This window comes from Oncorhynchus keta, chromosome 28 (genome assembly GCF_023373465.1).
Source record: "Oncorhynchus keta strain PuntledgeMale-10-30-2019 chromosome 28, Oket_V2, whole genome shotgun sequence".
NCBI classification, from domain to species: domain Eukaryota; kingdom Metazoa; phylum Chordata; class Actinopteri; order Salmoniformes; family Salmonidae; genus Oncorhynchus; species Oncorhynchus keta.
Window position 1 is genome coordinate 26,297,015 of NC_068448.1, and position 20,662 is coordinate 26,317,676.

The 20,662-nt window shown below is 49.6% G+C and overlaps 1 protein-coding gene across 2 annotated transcripts in view; it reads left to right on the plus strand.

Moving 5' to 3' along the window:
- The window catches only part of LOC118360565 (plexin-A1-like), a 320,507-nt gene that overhangs the window by 248,966 nt on the left and 50,879 nt on the right, over window positions 1-20,662 (plus strand). For both annotated transcript variants that reach the window (XM_052485217.1, XM_052485218.1), the window contains exons 11-12: window positions 11,385-11,481; window positions 14,754-14,944. In XM_052485217.1, coding sequence (XP_052341177.1) covers window positions 11,385-11,481; window positions 14,754-14,944 — 288 coding nt within the window. The remainder of the gene's footprint in view (window positions 1-11,384; window positions 11,482-14,753; window positions 14,945-20,662) is intronic.

Sequence of the window (20,662 nt, forward strand, 5' to 3'; positions counted from 1 at the left end):
CTGAGAGGGGAACAGAGAGGAGAACAGAGTGGAACAGAGTGGAACAGAGAGGAACAGGGAGGAACAGAGGGGAACAGGGAGGAAGAGAGAGGAACTGAGAGGGGCACAGAGAGGAGCAGAGTGGAACAGGGAGGAACAGAGAGGAACAGGGAGGAACAGAGAGGAACAGGGAGGAACAGAGAGGAACTGAGAGGGGAACAGAGAGGAACAGAGTGGAACAGAGAGGGGCACAGAGAGGAACTGAGAGGAACAGGGAGGAACAGAGTGGAACAGAGTGGAACAGAGAGGAACAGAGTGGAACAGGGAGGAACAGAGTGGAACAGGGAGGAACAGGGAGGAACAGAGAGGAACAGAGAGGAACTGAGAGGGGAACAGAGAGGAACAGAGAGGAACAGGGAGGAACAGAGAGGAACAGGGAGGAACAGAGAGGAACTGAGAGGAACAGGGAGGAACAGAGAGGAACAGAGAGGAACTGAGAGGGGAACAGAGAGGAACAGGGAGGAACAAAGAGGAACAGGGAGGAACAGAGAGGAACAGAGAGGAACAGAGAGGAACTGAGAGGAACAGGGAGGAACAGAGAGGAACAGAGAGGAACAGAGAGGAACAGAGAGGAACAGGGAGGAACAGAGTGGAGCACAGAGAGGTACAGAGTGGAACAGGGAGGAACAGAGTGGAACAGGGAGGAACAGGGAGGAACAGAGAGGAACAGGGAGGAACAGAGAGGAACTGAGAGGGGAACAGAGAGGAACAGGGAGGAACAGAGAGGAACAGGGAGGAACAGAGAGGAACTGAGAGGGGAACAGAGAGGAACAGAGAGGAACAGAAAGGAACAGGGAGGAACAGAGAGGGGCACAGAGAGGAACAGAGTGGAACAGAGAGGAACTGAGAGGGAACAGAGAGGAACAGGGAGGAACAGAGAGGAACTGAGAGGGGAACAGAGAGGAACAGAGAGGAACAGAGAGGAACAGGGAGGAACTGAGAGAGGAACAGAGAGGAACAGAGAGGAACAGGGAGGAACAGAGAGGAACAGGGAGGAACAGAGAGGGGCACAGAGTGGAACAGAGAGGAACAGGGAGGAACAGAGGGGAACAGAGAGGAACTGAGAGGGGCACTGAGAGGAACAGAGTGGAACAGGGAGGAACAGAGAGGAACTGAGAGGAACTGAGAGGGGCACAGAGAGGAACAGAGTGGAACAGAGAGGAACAGAGAGGAACAGGGAGGAACAGAGAGGAACTGAGAGGGGCACAGAGAGGAACAGAGTGGAACAGGGAGGAACAGAGAGGAACAGAGAGGAACTGAGAGGAACAGAGAGGAACAGAGAGGAACAGGGAGAAAAAGAGAGGAACAGGGAGGAACAGAGAGGAACAGGGAGGAACTGAGAGGGGCACAGAGAGGAACAGAGAGGAACAGGGAGGAACAGAGAGGAACAGGGAGGAACTGAGAGGGGCACAGAGAGGAACAGAGTGGAACAGGGAGGAACAGAGAGGAACAGGGAGGAACAGAGTGGAGCACAGAGAGGAACAGAGTGGAACAGGGAGGAACAGAGAGGAACTGAGAGGAACTGAGAGGAACAGAGTGGAACAGGGAGGAACAGAGTGGAGCACAGAGAGGAACAGGGAGGAACAGGGAGGAACAGAGTGGAACAGGGAGGAACAGAGAGGAACAGGGAGGAACAGAGAGGAACAGGGAGGAACTGAGAGGGGCACAGAGAGGAACAGAGAGGAACAGGGAGGAACTGAGAGGGGCACAGAGTGGAACAGAGTGGAACAGGGAGGAACAGGGAGGAACAGAGTGGAGCACAGAGAGGAACAGAGTGGAACAGGGAGGAACAGAGAGGAACAGGGAGGAACAGAGTGGAGCACAGAGAGGTACAGAGTGGAACAGGGAGGAACAGAGTGGAACAGGGAGGAACAGGGAGGAACAGAGAGGAACAGGGAGGAACAGAGAGGAACAGGGAGGAACAGAGAGGAACAGGGAGGAACAGAGAGGAACTGAGAGGGGAACAGAGTGGAACAGAGAGGAACAGAAAGGAACAGGGAGGAACAGAGTGGAGCACAGAGAGGTACAGAGTGGAACAGAGAGGAACAGAGGGGAACAGAGAGGAACTGAGAGGGGCACTGAGAGGAACAGAGTGGAACAGGGAGGAACAGAGAGGAACTGAGAGGAACTGAGAGGGGCACAGAGAGGAACAGAGTGGAACAGAGTGGAACAGAGAGGAACAGAGAGGAACAGAGGGGAACAGAGAGGAACTGAGAGGGGCACAGAGAGGAACAGAGTGGAACAGGGAGGAACAGAGAGGAACTGAGAGGAACTGAGAGGGGCACAGAGAGGAACAGAGTGGAACAGAGAGGAACAGAGAGGAAAAGAGAGGAACAGGGAGGAACAGAGTGGAACAGGGAGGAACTGAGAGGGGCACAGAGAGGAACAGAGTGGAACAGGGAGGAACAGAGAGGAACAGGGAGGAACTGAGAGGGGCACAGAGAGGAACAGAGTGGAACAGGGAGGAACAGAGAGGAACAGGGAGGAACAGAGTGGAACAGAGAGGAACAGAGTGGAACAGGGAGGAACAGAGGGGAACAGAGAGGAACAGAGTGGAGCACAGAGAGGAACAGAGAGGAACAGGGAGGAACAGAGAGGAACAGAGAGGAACTGAGAGGAACAGAGTGGAACAGGGAGGAACAGAGTGGAGCACAGAGAGGAACAGGGAGGAACAGGGAGGAACAGAGTGGAGCACAGAGAGGAACAGAGTGGAACAGGGAGGAACAGAGAGGAACAGGGAGGAACTGATAGGAACAGGGAGGAACTGAGAGGGGCACAGAGAGGAACAGGGAGGAACAGGAGGAACAGGGAGGAACAGAGAGGAGCACAGAGAGGAACAGGGAGGAACAGGGAGGAACAGAGAGGAACAGGAGGAACAGAGTGGAACAGGGAGGAACAGATAGGAACAGGGAGGAACTGAGAGGCACAGAGAGGAACAGAGTGGAACAGGGAGGAACAGAGAGGAACAGGGAGGAACAGAGTGGAGCACAGAGAGGTACAGAGTGGAACAGGGAGGAACAGAGAGGAACAGGGAGGAACAGAGAGTGGAACAGAGAGGAACAGGGAGGAACAGAGAGGAACAGAGAGGAACAGAGAGGAACAGAGAGGAACAGAGAGGAACAGAGAGGAACAGAGTGGAACAGAGAGGAACAGGGAGGAACAGAGGGGAACAGAGAGGAACTGAGAGGGGCACAGAGAGGAACAGAGTGGAGCACAGAGAGGTACAGAGTGGAACAGAGTGGAACAGAGAGGAACAGGGAGGAACAGAGGGGAACAGAGAGGAACTGAGAGGGGCACTGAGAGGAACAGAGTGGAACAGGGAGGAACAGAGAGGAACTGAGAGGAACTGAGAGGGGCACAGAGAGGAACAGAGTGGAACAGAGAGGAACAGAGAGGAACAGAGGGGAACAGAGAGGAACTGAGAGGGGCACAGAGAGGAACAGAGTGGAACAGGGAGGAACAGAGAGGAACTGAGAGGAACTGAGAGGGGCACAGAGAGGAACAGAGTGGAACAGAGAGGAACAGGGAGGAAAAGAGAGGAACAGGGAGGAACAGAGTGGAACAGGGAGGAACAGAGAGGGGCACAGGAGGAACAGAGTGGAACAGGGAGGAACAGAGAGGAACAGGGAGGAACTGAGAGGGGCACAGAGAGGAGCAGAGTGGAACAGGGAGGAACAGAGAGGAACAGGGAGGAACTGAGAGGGGCACAGAGAGGAACAGGGAGGAACAGAGAGGAACAGGGAGGAACAGAGTGGAGCACAGAGAGGAACAGAGTGGAACAGGGAGGAACAGAGGGGAACAGAGAGGAACAGAGTGGAGCACAGAGAGGAACAGAGTGGAACAGGGAGGAACAGAGAGGAACTGAGAGGAACTGAGAGGAACAGAGTGGAACAGGGAGGAACAGAGTGGAGCACAGAGAGGAACAGGGAGGAACAGGGAGGAACAGAGTGGAGCACAGAGAGGAACAGAGTGGAACAGGGAGGAACAGAGTGGAGCACAGAGAGGAACAGAGTGGAGCACAGAGAGGAACAGAGTGGAACAGGGAGGAACAGAGTGGAGCACAGAGAGGAACAGAGTGGAACAGGGAGGAACAGAGAGGAACAGGGAGGAACTGAGAGGGGCACAGAGAGGAGCAGAGTGGAACAGGGAGGAACAGAGAGGAACAGGGAGGAACTGAGAGGGGCACAGAGAGGAACAGAGTGGAACAGGGAGGAACAGAGAGGAACAGGGAGGAACAGAGTGGAGCACAGAGAGGAACAGAGTGGAACAGGGAGGAACAGAGGGGAACAGAGAGGAACAGAGTGGAGCACAGAGAGGAACGAGTGGAACAGGGAGGAACAGAGAGGAACTGAGAGGAACTGAGAGGAACAGAGTGGAACAGGGAGGAACAGAGAGGAACAGGGAGGAACAGGGAGGAACAGAGTGGAGCACAGAGAGGAACAGGGAGGAACAGAGAGGCACAGGGTGGAACAGGGAGGAACAGAGTGGAACAGGGAGGAACAGAGTGGAACACAGAGGAACAGAGAGGAACAGAGGAACTGAGTGGAACACAGAGGAACAGAGAGGAACAGAGTGGAGCACAGAGAGGAACTGGGAGGAACAGAGTGGAGCACAGAGAGGACACAGAGTGGAGCACATAGGAACAGAGTGGAACACAGAGGAACAGGAAAGGCATAGAGAGGAACACAGAGGAACAGAAAAGGAGCAGAGAGTAACAGAGAGGTATACAGAGGAACGGGAGAGGAACACAGATGAACAGGAACAGGAGAGGAACACAGATGAACAGGAATAGGAGAGGAACAGGAGAGGAGTAAAGATAAACTGGGCCTATCCTATCCTTCCAGCAGCGCCTATCGAGGTGTGATGAAGACACCGGTCCTGACTCTCCCATCTATCTAGGTGTGATGAAGACACCGGTCCTGACTCTCCCATCTATCTAGGTGTGATGAAGACACCGGTCCTGACTCTCCCATCTATCTAGGTGTGATGAAGACACCGGTCCTGACTCTCCCATCTATCTAGGTGTGATGAAGACACCGGTCCTGACTCTCCCATCTATCTAGGTGTGATGAAGACACCGGTCCTGACTCTCCCATCTATCTAGGTGTGATGAAGACACCGGTCCTGACTCTCCCATCTATCTAGGTGTGATGAAGACACCGGTCCTGACTCTCCCATCTATCTAGGTGTGATGAAGACACAGGTCCTGACTCTCTCCCATCTATCTAGGTGTGATGAAGACACCGGTCCTGACTCTCCCATCTATCTAGGTGTGATGAAGACACCGGTCCTGACTCTCCCATCTATCTAGGTGTGATGAAGACACCGGTCCTGACTCTCCCATCTATCTAGGTGTGATGAAGACACCGGTCCTGACTCTCCCATCTATCTAGGTGTGATGAAGACACCGGTCCTGACTCTGTCCCATCTATCTAGGTGTGATGAAGACACCGGTCCTGACTCTCCCATCTATCTAGGTGTGATGAAGACACCGGTCCTGACTCTCCCATCTATCTAGGTGTGATGAAGACACCGGTCCTGACTCTGTCCCATCTATCTAGGTGTGATGAAGACACCGGTCCTGACTCTCCCATCTATCTAGGTGTGATGAAGACACCGGTCCTGACTCTCCCATCTATCTAGGTGTGATGAAGACACCGGTCCTGACTCTCCCATCTATCTAGGTGTGATGAAGACACCGGTCCTGACTCTCCCATCTATCTAGGTGTGATGAAGACACCGGTCCTGACTCTCTCCCATCTATCTAGGTGTGATGAAGACACAGGTCCTGACTCTCCCATCTATCTAGGTGTGATGAAGACACCGGTCCTGACTCTCCCATCTATCTAGGTGTGATGAAGACACCGGTCCTGACTCTCCCATCTATCTAGGTGTGATGAAGACACCGGTCCTGACTCTCCCATCTATCTAGGTGTGATGAAGACACCGGTCCTGACTCTCCCATCTCTCCCATCTATCTAGGTGTGATGAAGACACCGGTCCTGACTCTCTCCCATCTATCTAGGTGTGATGAAGACACCGGTCCTGACTCTCCCATCTATCTAGGTGTGATGAAGACACCGGTCCTGACTCTCCCATCTATCTAGGTGTGATGAAGACACCGGTCCTGACTCTCCCATCTATCTAGGTGTGATGAAGACACCGGTCCTGACTCTCCCATCTATCTAGGTGTGATGAAGACACCGGTCCTGACTCTCTCCCATCTATCTAGGTGTGATGAAGACACCGGTCCTGACTCTCCCATCTATCGAGGTGTGATGAAGACACCGGTCCTGACTCTCCCATCTATCTAGGTGTGATGAAGACACCGGTCCTGACTCTCCCATCTATCTAGGTGTGATGAAGACACCGGTCCTGACTCTCCCATCTATCTAGGTGTGATGAAGACACCGGTCCTGACTCTCCCATCTATCTAGGTGTGATGAAGACACCGGTCCTGACTCTCCCATCTATCTAGGTGTGATGAAGACACCGGTCCTGACTCTCCCATCTATCTAGGTGTGATGAAGACACCGGTCCTGACTCTCCCATCTATCTAGGTGTGATGAAGACACCGGTCCTGACTCTCCCATCTATCTAGGTGTGATGAAGACACCGGTCCTGACTCTCCCATCTATCTAGGTGTGATGAAGACACCGGTCCTGACTCTCCCATCTATCTAGGTGTGATGAAGACACCGGTCCTGACTCTCCCATCTATCTAGGTGTGATGAAGACACCGGTCCTGACTCTCCCATCTATCTAGGTGTGATGAAGACACCGGTCCTGACTCTCCCATCTATCTAGGTGTGATGAAGACACCGGTCCTGACTCTCTCCCATCTATCTAGGTGTGATGAAGACACCGGTCCTGACTCTCCCATCTATCTAGGTGTGATGAAGACACCGGTCCTGACTCTGTCCCAGCTATCTAGGTGTGATGAAGACACCGGTCCTGACTCTCCCATCTATCTAGGTGTGATGAAGACACCGGTCCTGACTCTCTCCCATCTATCTAGGTGTGATGAAGACACCGGTCCTGACTCTCCCATCTATCTAGGTGTGATGAAGACACCGGTCCTGACTCTCCCATCTATCTAGGTGTGATGAAGACACCGGTCCTGACTCTCCCATCTATCTAGGTGTGATGAAGACACCGGTCCTGACTCTCCCATCTATCTAGGTGTGATGAAGACACCGGTCCTGACTCTCCCATCTATCTAGGTGTGATGAAGACACCGGTCCTGACTCTCTCCCATCTATCTAGGTGTGATGAAGACACCGGTCCTGACTCTCCCATCTATCTAGGTGTGATGAAGACACAGGTCCTGACTCTCCCATCTATCTAGGTGTGATGAAGACACCGGTCCTGACTCTCCCATCTATCTAGGTGTGATGAAGACACCGGTCCTGACTCTCCCATCTATCTAGGTGTGATGAAGACACCGGTCCTGACTCTCCCATCTATCTAGGTGTGATGAAGACACAGGTCCTGACTCTGTCCCAGCTATCTAGGTGTGATGAAGACACCGGTCCTGACTCTCCCATCTATCTAGGTGTGATGAAGACACCGGTCCTGACTCTGTCCCATCTATCTAGGTGTGATGAAGACACCGGTCCTGACTCTCCCATCTATCTAGGTGTGATGAAGACACAGGTCCTGACTCTGTCCCATCTATCTAGGTGTGATGAAGACACCGGTCCTGACTCTCCCATCTATCTAGGTGTGATGAAGACAAGGTCCTGACTCTCCCATCTATCTAGGTGTGATGAAGACACCGGTCCTGACTCTCCCATCTATCTAGGTGTGATGAAGACACCGGTCCTGACTCTCCCATCTATCTAGGTGTGATGAAGACACCGGTCCTGACTCTCCCATCTATCTAGGTGTGATGAAGACACCGGTCCTGACTCTCCCATCTATCTAGGTGTGATGAAGACACCGGTCCTGACTCTCCCATCTATCTAGGTGTGATGAAGACACCGGTCCTGACTCTCCCATCTATCTAGGTGTGATGAAGACACCGGTCCTGACTCTCCCATCTATCTAGGTGTGATGAAGACACCGGTCCTGACTCTCCCATCTATCTAGGTGTGATGAAGACACCGGTCCTGACTCTCCCATCTATCTAGGTGTGATGAAGACACCGGTCCTGACTCTCCCATCTATCTAGGTGTGATGAAGACACCGGTCCTGACTCTCCCATCTATCTAGGTGTGATGAAGACACCGGTCCTGACTCTCCCATCTCTATCCTGGTGCTGGCTGGTCCTGTCTGGTGCCAGTGAGTGACATGGCGTTGAGTTGGTGTCACGCTAGCATCATGGTGTCATTGGCATGTTGTAAACGGGCACATAAACAAAGCAGGGTGGTGGCGGCAAGGAGAACAGGGCATCTTGGTGGTTGGTGGCCGTTGTGTCGCAGGCGGACTAATCGTGGCTTTTAAAGTTTAATGTGGGCCTACCACAGAGATGTGTCCGGAGCAGGGTTAGACTGCTGGTGTCCATGGCCTTCACTCATTAATGATGAATGGGCAGGGTAGGGGCTAGGGTGGGATCCCAAGTCCTGCCCAGTTTAGTGTTGTGATTTAACAGACAAGAGTGGTTGAGGTCAAAATGAGCAGATGGGTTCTTGTAACAGAGGCAAGGGACATTTTGGATGTAGAGTGAGTCAAGATAGGAGTTTTCAGGTCAGATCACTGAATAAGGCTTTAAATACAGCTGCAAGCAACTAAATAAACAATGCAGAAAAAGATGTGGAGACCAGTGTTAATTGAGTGGGTCAGGGGTTGGCCTTTATGGCCAGGCTATGCGTAGGTTGGAGGCTGGGCCAGAAAGCCTGGGTGAAGGGCTCCTGCGGTCTGTACATACAGTACAGTGTGTGTTAGACCTCAGCCCACTCTCTGACTGATCTCTGTAGCCGACGTTGAGTAGGACTTTCAAACGTGTTAACCCTCTCAAGGCTGCCGGCCCAGAAATCATACCAAGCCGTGTCCTCGGTGCATGAGCAGACCAGCAGACTGTCTTCACAGACATCCAATCTCTCCCTATCCCAGTCTGTAATCTCCACTTGCTTCAAGGTAACTGAACTAAATGAATATTGCCCCATAGCACACAGCTCTTCCATCGTGAAGTGCTTTGAGAGGCTAGTCAAGGACCATATCACCTCCAACTTCCCCGATAGCTTAGACCTACTACAATTTGCATACCGCCCCAACAAATCCATCGCACCGCACAGCACCTTATCCCACCTTGACAAGAGGAATAGCTACTGTGAGAATGGTGTTCATCAACTACCGCTCTGCTTTCAACACCATACTTCTCTCCAAGCTTGTCACTAAGCTCAGGGCCCTGGGTCTGAAGTCCTCCCTGTGTAACTGGGTCCTGGACCTCTATACTGACCCTCAACACAGCCCCTTCCTGTACTCCCTGTTCACCCATGAAGGCGTGGCTACACACGACTCCAACTCAGTCATCAAGTTTGCTGACGACACGAAACCGGGAGTCTGATTAACAACGACGAGACAGCCTACAGCAGATTTTATAGGTCCCCCAACTTTTCTGTTGGAAAATCATCAACAAATTAGCTCAAAGTGATTTTAACTGAGGAAATCTGTTGCCAAGTATTCCCACGCATAAATAGAGGCAAATTTAGTCGTATCATAATAAAATTATGATTTTAAATAAATCAGTTTTTGTCAAAACTATACTACATCTGTTTGGGATTCTTACGGTCAATTTGCAGTGTACAAATGATCTATTACTATGTTTCCCGGCCCCCGACCATCCTCTCATGGAAAAATCGGCCCACGGCTGGATGTAATTGGGGACCCATGGCCTACAGGGAAGAGGTTAGAGCCCTGGCGGAGTGGGCCAGGAACATGACCGCTTCCTCAATGTCAAAAAACAAAGGAGCTGATCGTGGACTACAGGAGACAGAAGAGGGAGCATGCCCCCATCCACATCGACAGGGCCACAGTGGAGAGGGTCAAAGCTTGGCGTGCACATCACTGAGGACCTGAAATGGCAGCCGCCATGGTGAAGAAGGCGCAACCACAGGCGGCTGAAGAAATTCAGTAGGGCCTCTAGGACCCTGACACACTTCTACAAAAGCAGCATTGAGAGCATTCTGTCGGGCTGCATCACTGCATCACTGCATGGCTCTCCAGAGGGTGGTGCGGTCAACCCAACGCGTCACGGGAACATGCTGCCGGCCCTCCAGGACATTTAGGACACTCAGTGTCAAAGGAAGGCCAAAAAGATCATCAAGGACTTCAGCCACCCGAGCCACGGTCTGTTCACTCTCACCATCTTCTAGCAAACGGAGACGGTACAGCTCGCCATCAGACATCACTAATGGGCTGCCTGCCCGGTACTCAGCCCTGTACCTTGAGACTAATACCCCATGTATATAGAGTCATTGAATGCTGGCCACCTCATATTCTGTTTATTTACTGTTGATTACTCACTGTATATGTACAGAATATACTGTATTCTCAACATGGCCCATCGTAATATACCTACTACTGTACATACCATTTTCATACCAATGATATACTGTCTATACACTCCACATATTTATATTCTGCATTCTGACACATGCTCCCTCTAATATATCTACTCAGGATTGTTAATTGGTCCCATTCTGTCATTTCATGATTTTTGGTTATATATATATTATTTTTTATTATTTAGTGTTTGTATTGTATTTACGAGACATTCTACTGCACTGTTGGAGCAAGTAACATAGGCATTTACCTGCACCTGCTATAACACCTGCAAATCTCTATCCACATCCAATCAACTTTGATTTGATTTGATTTGACTGGGTGCCCATGGGAAGAGGCACAAGGCTGGGAGGAAGCGCAGGGCCCAAATGAGACGTGTCAGGGAACAAATTGAAAATGCCAATTTCACTTACTCCTCGGCATCGTTCTTCACGCCTAAATTCTGCCACTTATTTCATGTGTAAATGAATGGCCTCCTCACAGTCATTTAGATTTATCCAGATTTCCATCCTCCTTTCGCTCCCATTCTCCCTCCCCTCAGCTCAAAATATACCTCTATATGCCCTGGATGTGTAGTATTGGTATTGGAAACCTGATGGGTGTGTTTGTGTGTCTGTTCATATTTATGAGGAAGTTTGTTTTTTGAGGGGGTTTCTGGGTGCAAGTGTTGTGATTGAGTGAAGAGTGAGGTTCTCTCCTCTTTCTCTTACTTCCCTTCTTTCATACCAATCTGACTCTGTCTCACACATAGTGATGTGAATACTGACACTGAATGTTCAGGCTCCATGAGGCCTGTAGATTCTGATCAATGTTTGTTTCTCTTTCTCTCCCTCTTTCCAGTACGACTATGAGGGTAATGAAATCAGTGACCTGCCTGTGGATCTCTCTGTGGTGTGGAATGGCAACCAAGTCATCGACAACCCCTTCAACATACAAGGTAAAACCTCCCTTCTCCCCTCCTCTCCTCTCCCCTCGTCTCCCTTCTCCTCTCTCCCCTCTTCTCCTCTCCCTTCTCCCCTCTTCTCTTCTCTCCCCTCCTCTCCTCTCTCCCCTCTTCTCCTCTTTCCCCTCCTCTCCCTTCTCCCGTCCCTCACCTCCCCTCTCCCCTCCTCTCCCTCTCCCCTCCTCTCCCTCCTCCCTTCTCCCCCTTCTCCTCTCTCCCCTCCTCTCCTCTCTCCCCTCTTCTCCTCTCTCCCCTCCTCTCCCTTCTCCCTTCCTCACCTCCCCCTCTCCCCCCTCTCCTCTCTCCCCTCTTCTCCTCCCTTCTCCCTCCTCCTCTCTCCTCTCCTCTCCCCTCCTCTCCTCTCTCCCCTATTCTCCTCTCTCCCTTCTCCCTTCCTCACCTCCCCTCTCTCCCCTCCTCTCCTCTCTCCCCTTTTCTCCTCTCCCTTCTCCCCTCTTCTCCTCTCTCCCCTCCTCTCCTCTCTCCCCTCCTCTCCTCTCTCCCCTCCTCTCCCTTCTCCCTTCCTCACCTCCCCTCTCTCCCCTCCTCTCCTCTCTCCCCTCTTCTCCTCTCCCTTCTCCCCTCTTCTCCTCTGTCCTCTCCTTTCTCCCCTCCTCTCCCTTTTCCCCTCCTCTCCTCTCTCCCCTCGTCGCTACACTCTTTTAAATCCCTAAGATCCCATTGGAGGAGCCCCTTCCTCTCCAGCAGCACGTCTTTGAAAGGGAATGAAAGTGTTTTTACGCATGGCTACGCCTCTTGCTAGGCCCCGCTGGGTTCAATAATGCTTATCTCTCCCAGCGCTGTTTGCAGTAACTCCTCCAAAACAACATGCTGCAGATGAATAGAGTGGTGATAAATAAATAAAGAGAGGGATGGATGGAATTCGAGGAAGAGAACACGATTTGGGCCTTTGTTCCTCTGTGATCTGGCTGGTCTGGGGTCAGATCCTACTATTGCTGCTTAGGAGGCTCATCCTGCTGGATGGAGAGCCAGGTCTCAGTCATCACTAGGGGAAAGATAGTTGAGTAGCACTGCGTTTAAGATAAACATCCTAACACATTTTTTATTGTATTTTTTATTTCACTTTTATTTAACCAGGTAGGCTAGTTGAGAACACTTTTATTTAACCAGGTAGGCTAGTTGAGAACACTTTTATTTAACCAGGTAGGCTAGTTGAGAACACTTTTATTTAACCAGGTAGGCTAGTTGAGAACACTTTTATTTAACCAGGTAGGCTAGTTGAGAACACTTTTATTTAACCAGGTAGGCTAGTTGAGAACACTTTTATTTAACCAGGTAGGCTAGTTGAGAACACCTTTATTTAACCAGGTAGGCTAGTTGAGAACACTTTTATTTAACAGTGGAAATGTCTATATACCGCATGTGCAAATGAGGTAAGATAAGGGGGGCATACAGGTCATACAGGTCGCAGTGTTGGGTAGTATATGTGGCTTTGGTGACAAAACGGATGGCACTGTGGTAGACTGCATCCAATTTGCTGAGTAGAGTTTTGGAGGCTATTTTGTAAATGACATCGCCGAAGTCAAGGATCGGTAGGATGGTCAGTTTTACTAGGGTATGTTTGGCAGCATGAGTGAAGGATGCTTTGCTGTGAAATAGGAAGCCAAATCTAGATTTAATTTTGGTTTGGAGAAGCTTAATGTAAATCTGGAAGGAGAGTTTACAATCTAACCAGACAACTAGGTTTTTGTAGTTGTCCACATATTCTAAGTCAGAGCCGTCCAGAGTAGTGATGCTGGTCGGGTAGGCAGGTGTGGGCAGCGACCGGTTGAAGAGCATACATTTAGTTTTACTAGCATTTAAGAGCAGTTGGAGGCCACGGAAGGAGAGTTGTATGGCAGTGAAGCTCATCTGGAGGTTAGTTAACACAGTGCCCAAAGAAGGGCCAGAAGTATGCAGAATGGTGTTTTACCAATGGGGTATGGATCCATCCTCTGTTTCCCCACCATGTGGTGGAGCTGGGTGTCTCCAGATGATTTCCTTTCTATTTAGAGGAGATAGAAGTAATATCACGATGTCTCCCACATCCTCACACCGTATTTTAGACACCCCCATTCTGGTCATTGGATCAAGGTTATTTGATCTAAACACATGCTTTATGTCAAATTGCGTTTAACGCTTGGCCTCATTTGTTAATTGGCATTTGCGAACTCACTCTGCATATTGCTGCTTGAGCGTGACCTGATTTGTTGTTGTGGGGGCTGGGCCTGTACAAGGCTGAAGTGTCTGTCTGACTGCTCTGAAAGCCTTTCAATGAAAGGATTGTGGATTAAATGGACCCCTCTCTCTCAGTAATATAAGATAAGTAGAGGTTTTAACATGCACTCAGTGGCGCATCGTGTCCTTTAGCATCACCTTGGATGCTGAGCCCTCTTTATTCTCCTGCCTACGGATTGTCACAAAATATGTAATGACACACCCATTTCCTGATGTTGGAATACAGTCTCTCCCATAGTAGCATTTGTTAAAGCTGGAACAGAAATTAAGAATCTAAACAGAGGCCAGTTATATTGTACTCTGCCCAAACTTCCACGCTTAATTTGACACGTTGAAACATCCCCAAACTAAATTTCAAACCAGCCCTGCTTTATTCAAGCCCAACAAAGACCTTCCCTTTCCTCACCCTTCCCTGTGTTTTTCTCTACTTGCCTCTGTCCCTCCCTCCCTCCGTGAATCATGCTGAATTATCCATCTCTGCCCGACTGCCCGAGAAAGCCCACTTTTGCCTTGGTGTAAAGTGGAAATCTTAATGTAATTAAATCATTAAATTTGGTTCAGTTTAATTAGCACCGTGCTACTTATAAGCTTAGCCGTGGCAAATCAGATTAACAGGCAGGTCCTCGGCGGGTGGATGGATACGCCGTCTCCTTTGAAGTCCTGCGGCTGTCTGTGGAGCGCCGTGCCGTGATCTTCTTTTTTCACCATCTTTTGTTTTCTATCTCTCTCTCCCACTCATTTTCTCTCTCCCCTCTCTCTCCTTCTTTCTCTTTCCCCTCTCTCTCAATTCGTACTGCTAATTGCTCATTCTTTTAAAAGCATAACTCTGAGCATTCGTGCCTCCCCCCCCCCAAATAAAAACACGACAACAAGGGAATGAGGTGTTTTCATGTTTTATTTGAATGCTTGTTTCTCCACAGCATGAAGGTGAAATGCAAGGTGTTGAAACTTTAGTCTCAAACAACAACAATTATATTCACCTCTATCTCTCCTTCTCTCTCTCTCGTTCTGTTCTCACTGTGTTTCAGCCCACCTGTATAAGTGCTACGCGCTGCGGGACAGCTGTGGGATGTGTCTGAAGGCTGACCCCAGGTTCGAGTGTGGCTGGTGTGTTCAGGAGAAGAAGTGTTCTCTGAGACAGGAGTGTGCGCCGCTGGAGAGTAGCTGGATGCACGCCACCACCGGCAACAGCCGCTGTACACACCCAAAGATCACCAAGGTGAGACAGGCTCTAGGTGTGTGTGGGTGTGCAGTAGGATCCAGTTCAAATCCAATTTCATTTGTCACATGCGCCGAATACAACAAGTGTAGACCTTACCGGGAAATGCTTACGTACAAGCCCTTAACCAACAGTGCAGTTCAAGAAAATATTTACTTGACCTTCCGAGTGGCGCAGCTGTCTAAAGCACTGAATCGCAGTGCTAGAGGCGTCACTGCAGACCTGGTTCCGATCCCGGGCTGTATCACAACAGGAGTCCCATAGGACGGGGATAGGACGGGGCACAATTGGCCCCGTGTCGTCTGGGTTAGGGGAGGGTTTTGCCGGGGGGTGACTCCTTGTGGTGGGCCGTGCACCTCTAGGCTGACCTTGGTCGTCAGTTGAACGGTGTTTCCTCCGACATGTTGCTGCAGCTGGCTTCGGGGTTAAGCGGGCAAGTGTTAAGAGGCGTGGTTTGGTGGGTCAAGCTTTTTTAGGACGCATGACTTGACCTTCGCCTTTCCCGAGCCCGTTGGGGAGTTGCAGTGATGAGACAAGATTGAAATTGGGGGGGGAATATAACAAAAAATATATTCTAAAAGTGAAAAATACTATCAAAAGTAACACAATAAAATAACAATAACCTGGCTATATACAGGGAGTACCGGTAGCAAGTCAATGTGTTGGGGTACAGGTTAGTGTAGTTAATTAGGTAGGGGTAAAGTGACTATGCATAGATAATAAACACTGAGTTGCAGCATTGTAAAAACAAAGGGGGTTGACAATGTAAATAGTCCAGGTGGCCATTTGATTAAATATTAAGTAGTCTTATGGTTTGGGGTTAGCCGCTGTTAAGGGGCCTTCTGGATCTAGACTTGGCGACAAAGAGAACAGTCTATGACTGGGGGGACTGGAGTCTTTGACCATTTTTTGGGCCTTCCTCTGACAATGCCTAGTATATAGGTCCTGGATGGCAGGAAGCTTAGTCCCCGTGATGTATTGGGCTGTACTCACTACCCTCTGTAGCACCTTACTGTTGGTCAGGATGCTCTCGATGGTGCAGCTGTTGAACTTTTTGAAGATCTGTGGACCCATACCAAATATTTTCAGTCTCCTGAGGGGCGAATAGGTGTTGTTATGCCCTCTTCATGACTGTCTTGGTATGTTTGAACCATAATAGTTTGTTGGTGATGTAGACACCAAGGAACTTGAAGCTCTCGACCTGCTCCACTACAGCCCCATCAATGTGAATGGGGGTGTGTTTGGCCCTCCTTTTCCTGTAGTCCACGATCAGCTCCTTTGTCTTGCTCACGTTGAGGGATAGGTTGTTGTCCTGGCACCACACGGCCAGGTCTCTGACCTCCTCCCTATTGACTGTCTCAACTTTGTCAGTGATCAGGCCTACCACTGTTGTGTTGTCAGCAAACTTGATGATGTTGTTGGAGTCGTGCTTGGCCACGCAGTCACGGGTGAACAGGGAGTACAGGAGGGGACTACACACGCACCCCTGAGGGGCCCCCGTGTTGAGGATCAGCGTGGCAGATGTGTTGCTACATACCCTTACCACCTGGGGATGGCCCATCAGGGAAGTCCAGGATCCAGTTGCAGAGGGAGCTGTTCAGTCCCAGAGTCCTTAGCTTAGTGATGAGCTTTGTGGTCGCTATGGTGTTGGACGCTCAGCTGTAGTCAATGAACAGCATTCTCACATAGGTGTTCCTTTGCCCAGGTGGGAAAGGGACGTGTGGAGTGCGATTGAGATTGCGTCATCTGTGGGTCTATTAGGGCAGTATTCTTCTTGGCTACGGACGTGAGTGCTACGAGGCTCTTTTGGATAGCTGGATTGGATGTACGGTGGTCTATTGTTGATCTGTGCCTCAGTAAAGATCTGATGCTGGCTGTGTACCAGACTACTGTTCTCTCTCTCTCTGTCTCTTGCTGTCTCTCTCTCTGTCGCTGTCTCTCTCTGTCTCTGTCTCTCTCTCTTTGTCTCTCTCTGTCTCTCTCTCTCGCTGTCTCTCTCTCGCTGTCTCTCTCTCTGTCTCCGTCTCTCTCCCTCTCTCTCTCTGTCACTCTCTGTCTCTATCTCCATCATTCTCTGCTCTAGTGCTAAACCTCACAATGCGTTTATAGCTGATTACATCCCTACCACCTACACACAGCAACAAGCCCAGCCACACTCCACCTACTCCTGATTGAACCTCGCCCCATTCAAGAACAAATCCAACTCATTCCTCTATTATTGCTATTTGCAGTATATTTTCTGCACCTGACACCTTGCTTGGGGGCAAATGCAGAGTGTTGTGTTAGTGTGTGTGTCTGCGTCCTTTAATCTACTCTGGAGAGGCAGCTAGTGTTTCAACACATTATAAATCCCAGATATTGGATAATTGGCACTGGCACAGGAACTAATCCCTCCACGATGCCTGCCTCTGTCTCTCTCTCTCTCTCTCTCTGTCTCTCTCTCTCAGACAGAGCCCACAAGACAGAAGTAGAGGAAGGAAGGAGAGGAAGAGGAGGGAGGGGAAGGTGCCGACTGAAAGGAAATTCCGCAGTAAAGAGAATGAATACATGAAAATGCTTGATAGGTCGTTGCGTCATTCGGTAGTGATCTCTCGGTCTCTCTGAAATGGCACCTTATGGTCATGAAAGCAGCCCACCTTACAGGCTGAAAGGCAGCTGCTTTGTGATATGGTTGTAACAAAGAGCAGAGGACCTTGACTCCATGTTACATCAACCTACACTCATGAGAGATAACATGTTCCTCTTTAACAACTCTCTTTCCCTTTTTCAAATGTTCTCATTCTCTTGTCTTCATCTTTTTTACATTGTCTTTCTCTCGTCTCTCTCTCTCTCTCTCTTTATTCATATGATGGGGACTGTGTGCCTCTTTATATTAGCAGGTGGATTAGCTGGTAATTTCATTTGGAATATTAGAGTATTTAACCAGGATTTCCCAGCTCTTGCACTAGGAGTCCCAGAGTAGTGCAAGTAATTGAATTCTCTTTCTCTTCCTCCTCATTGTCTGTCAATAAGGAGCATCTCATGAATTTTGACTGACGTCTCGACTGCTAGTCGGTACTCAGAGGGCCCAAACATTCTACCCTCCCTTCCCAATCCATCACAAAGGGGTCTGAATAGCTCTTACGCTTCTCTTTTCCTCCTCTCACTCTGGAGGAACGGGGAAGACAAAGCATCGGAATGAGGCTACGTCTGATAAGGGGAAGGGGGACAGGAGTCCCTCCTCAGCTAGTGTCTCTCCCCCCATAATAACCAACCAATAACCTCCCTCTCTCCTCTCCATCCCTCCCTCAGCCTAGGCTGGTGCTCTGTTCCTGTGTGTGTGTGTGTGTGTGTGTGTGTGTGTGTGTGTGTGTGTGTGTGTGTGTGTGTGTGTGTGTGTGTGTGTGTGTGTGTGTGTGTGTGTGTGTGTGTGTGTGTGTGTGTGTGTGTGTGTGTGTGTGTGTGTGTGTGTGTGTGTGTGTGTGTGTGTGTGTGTGTGTGCGTGAGTTGTCTCAGATAAATATTATATCAGAGTGAATGCACTTAGCTGAGAGTGAGTGGGTAGGAGGGATGTTCCTGTGCTACTTATTGTCTTTCTATCCCCCGACCCCCTTGTTAGAGAGCACCCTGGATTTGCTTTGACACTTCAGCACGTAAAATATACATCTGTTGTTCTGCCGTGCGTGTGCAAAGGGATTCGTGTTTTATTCAGAGGAAGGGGGGGGGGGTGATTAGAGAGAGAGAAGGGGATTGAGAGGGGTGTATGAAAGTGAAGAGCTATAGGAGTGGTGGAGTGGAGCTCAGCACATTGAGGATTCTTCAGAGTAATCTAGCTCCTGTATGTTCCTACTGTGGCAAAAATCCATCTCCAACTGTCAGGTCCGTGTTTCAATCCAAGTGGAGCAATGAGGTATTCTGCTGTATAAATGGGCTCTTATTTGTCCCTTACGCTCTCTCTCTTTCTCTCTCTCTTTCTCTCTCTCTCGCTCTCTCTCTCTCCTTGCGTCAGGATGTGTGTGTCGTGTGAAACGACCCCTCTGAAACCAATTAAAACACCCTACTTCACTGTTTTAACTTCGGTGTTCAGAGGCCAGAGTTCAGTGTCCAGAGGCCAGTGTTTTCATCATGACAGGTCCTAGAGGTTCCCAGGGGTCAGACTGAGAACTCATAAGATGAGCAAACAAACTACAAAGGCTATAGAGCACAGACGCCTCTGAAGATCACAGACAATGTGTGTGTCAGACCCTAGGAGGTCTGTTTACAATGCTTTCTGAGGGAGATTGGAGCCTGTAAGATAAAAAGCAGGAAGCAATTAGAGGACATCTGCTCCACCATTCACATTGTTGTAGTTGTCAGCTTCACCCCCCTCATTACAACCCCCTCACTCCTCCCTGACCAAAACTACCCTACACAATTTGGCATTGTCAGGGTAGGTTCATACTGTGTTTGACAGCTATGCAAAACACTGTATTTCTCTAAATGATGTTGCCTATGTGTTGAGTGGTTCCAGAAACATGATCTCCTACCATTGGCTGTCAGCATAACTGTCTTCCTTCCCCAGCCTCTCTTTGAGTACATTAACAACCCAATTTACAGCCTGCCTCAGCCCATGTGGGCATGTGTCCCTAGTTCCCAGTCCAACCACACTGGCGTCACCCTGCTGTAGCCCTGCTCCACACTGGTTTGACGGCCTACAGCACAGACCTCTAGCAACCACCATTCTGCCACACTCTGCTTTTACAGCACCGCTGCCTTGTCATTATGTGGTAGAGGCATAGCGCTGGGGCTGAGTGAGGTTAGGCTGCCTGTGAAAGCCTAGCCGCTGGGGATTGCTACTGGGGCCACATCAGAACCCAGGGGTGGCCAGCCAATGAAACGCAATAATGCCTCAGGACACGCCAGGGCGCCGTTTCCCTGACACGCTCTGCCCAGCCAACCAGGTTGTGGAACAGGCAGCCAGTGAGATTACCCATAATTACCTCGTGATGGTTGTTAGAAGCCGCCTCCCGGATGCTGCCGCCTCACATCAGTCATCATATTTGTTTTGTCATGCCACACCTGTCCTCGTTACGGGGAGTAATTTGGCTAAATAAATCACATTACGAAGCTGCCGTGTGACACGCTGCTACAGAATGGCGATGCGGGAGCCGGTGTAATAACTTTCAATTAGGTGGGGAAGAGGCCTTTCGCTGTGCGCCACGCAAGGTTTTTCTGTTTTTCAAAGCGGAGAGGTGATTTTTCTTCATTAAAACATGGCTTTCTGGATTATGGTGTGTGGGTGAACACGAGAGAAAGAGTAGCCAAGACTAACATATTTTCACTATATCACTAATATCATCAAAATCAATATATCATAGCACATTTTTGGGCTCATTCAGTAGATTAACTGATACATTAGAATCCTGTGTAAAAATTCATGTTAAAAGTCCCATTTAAAACATTTTTTGAAAATTATAGCGCTGCTGCTTCCTGTTGTCATGGCTTTTTGATTGATGGCCGAGTCTCAAAACACCGGTTTTAGATGGTCATAATATTCATAATCAATATACTCTAATAAGTTGACATTTTGAAGAAAAGTTACTCCCTACACACGTGTTACACTTGTGTTCAGATGACTTGTATTTGCTAAATAAGTACCTTATAAATTGCACACCTATATTTACCAAGCGGTCACTCAAGACTGGAATTGATGAGCTTGTTCTACTGTAATCAATAGCGCATGCAAATGAAGCACTTACG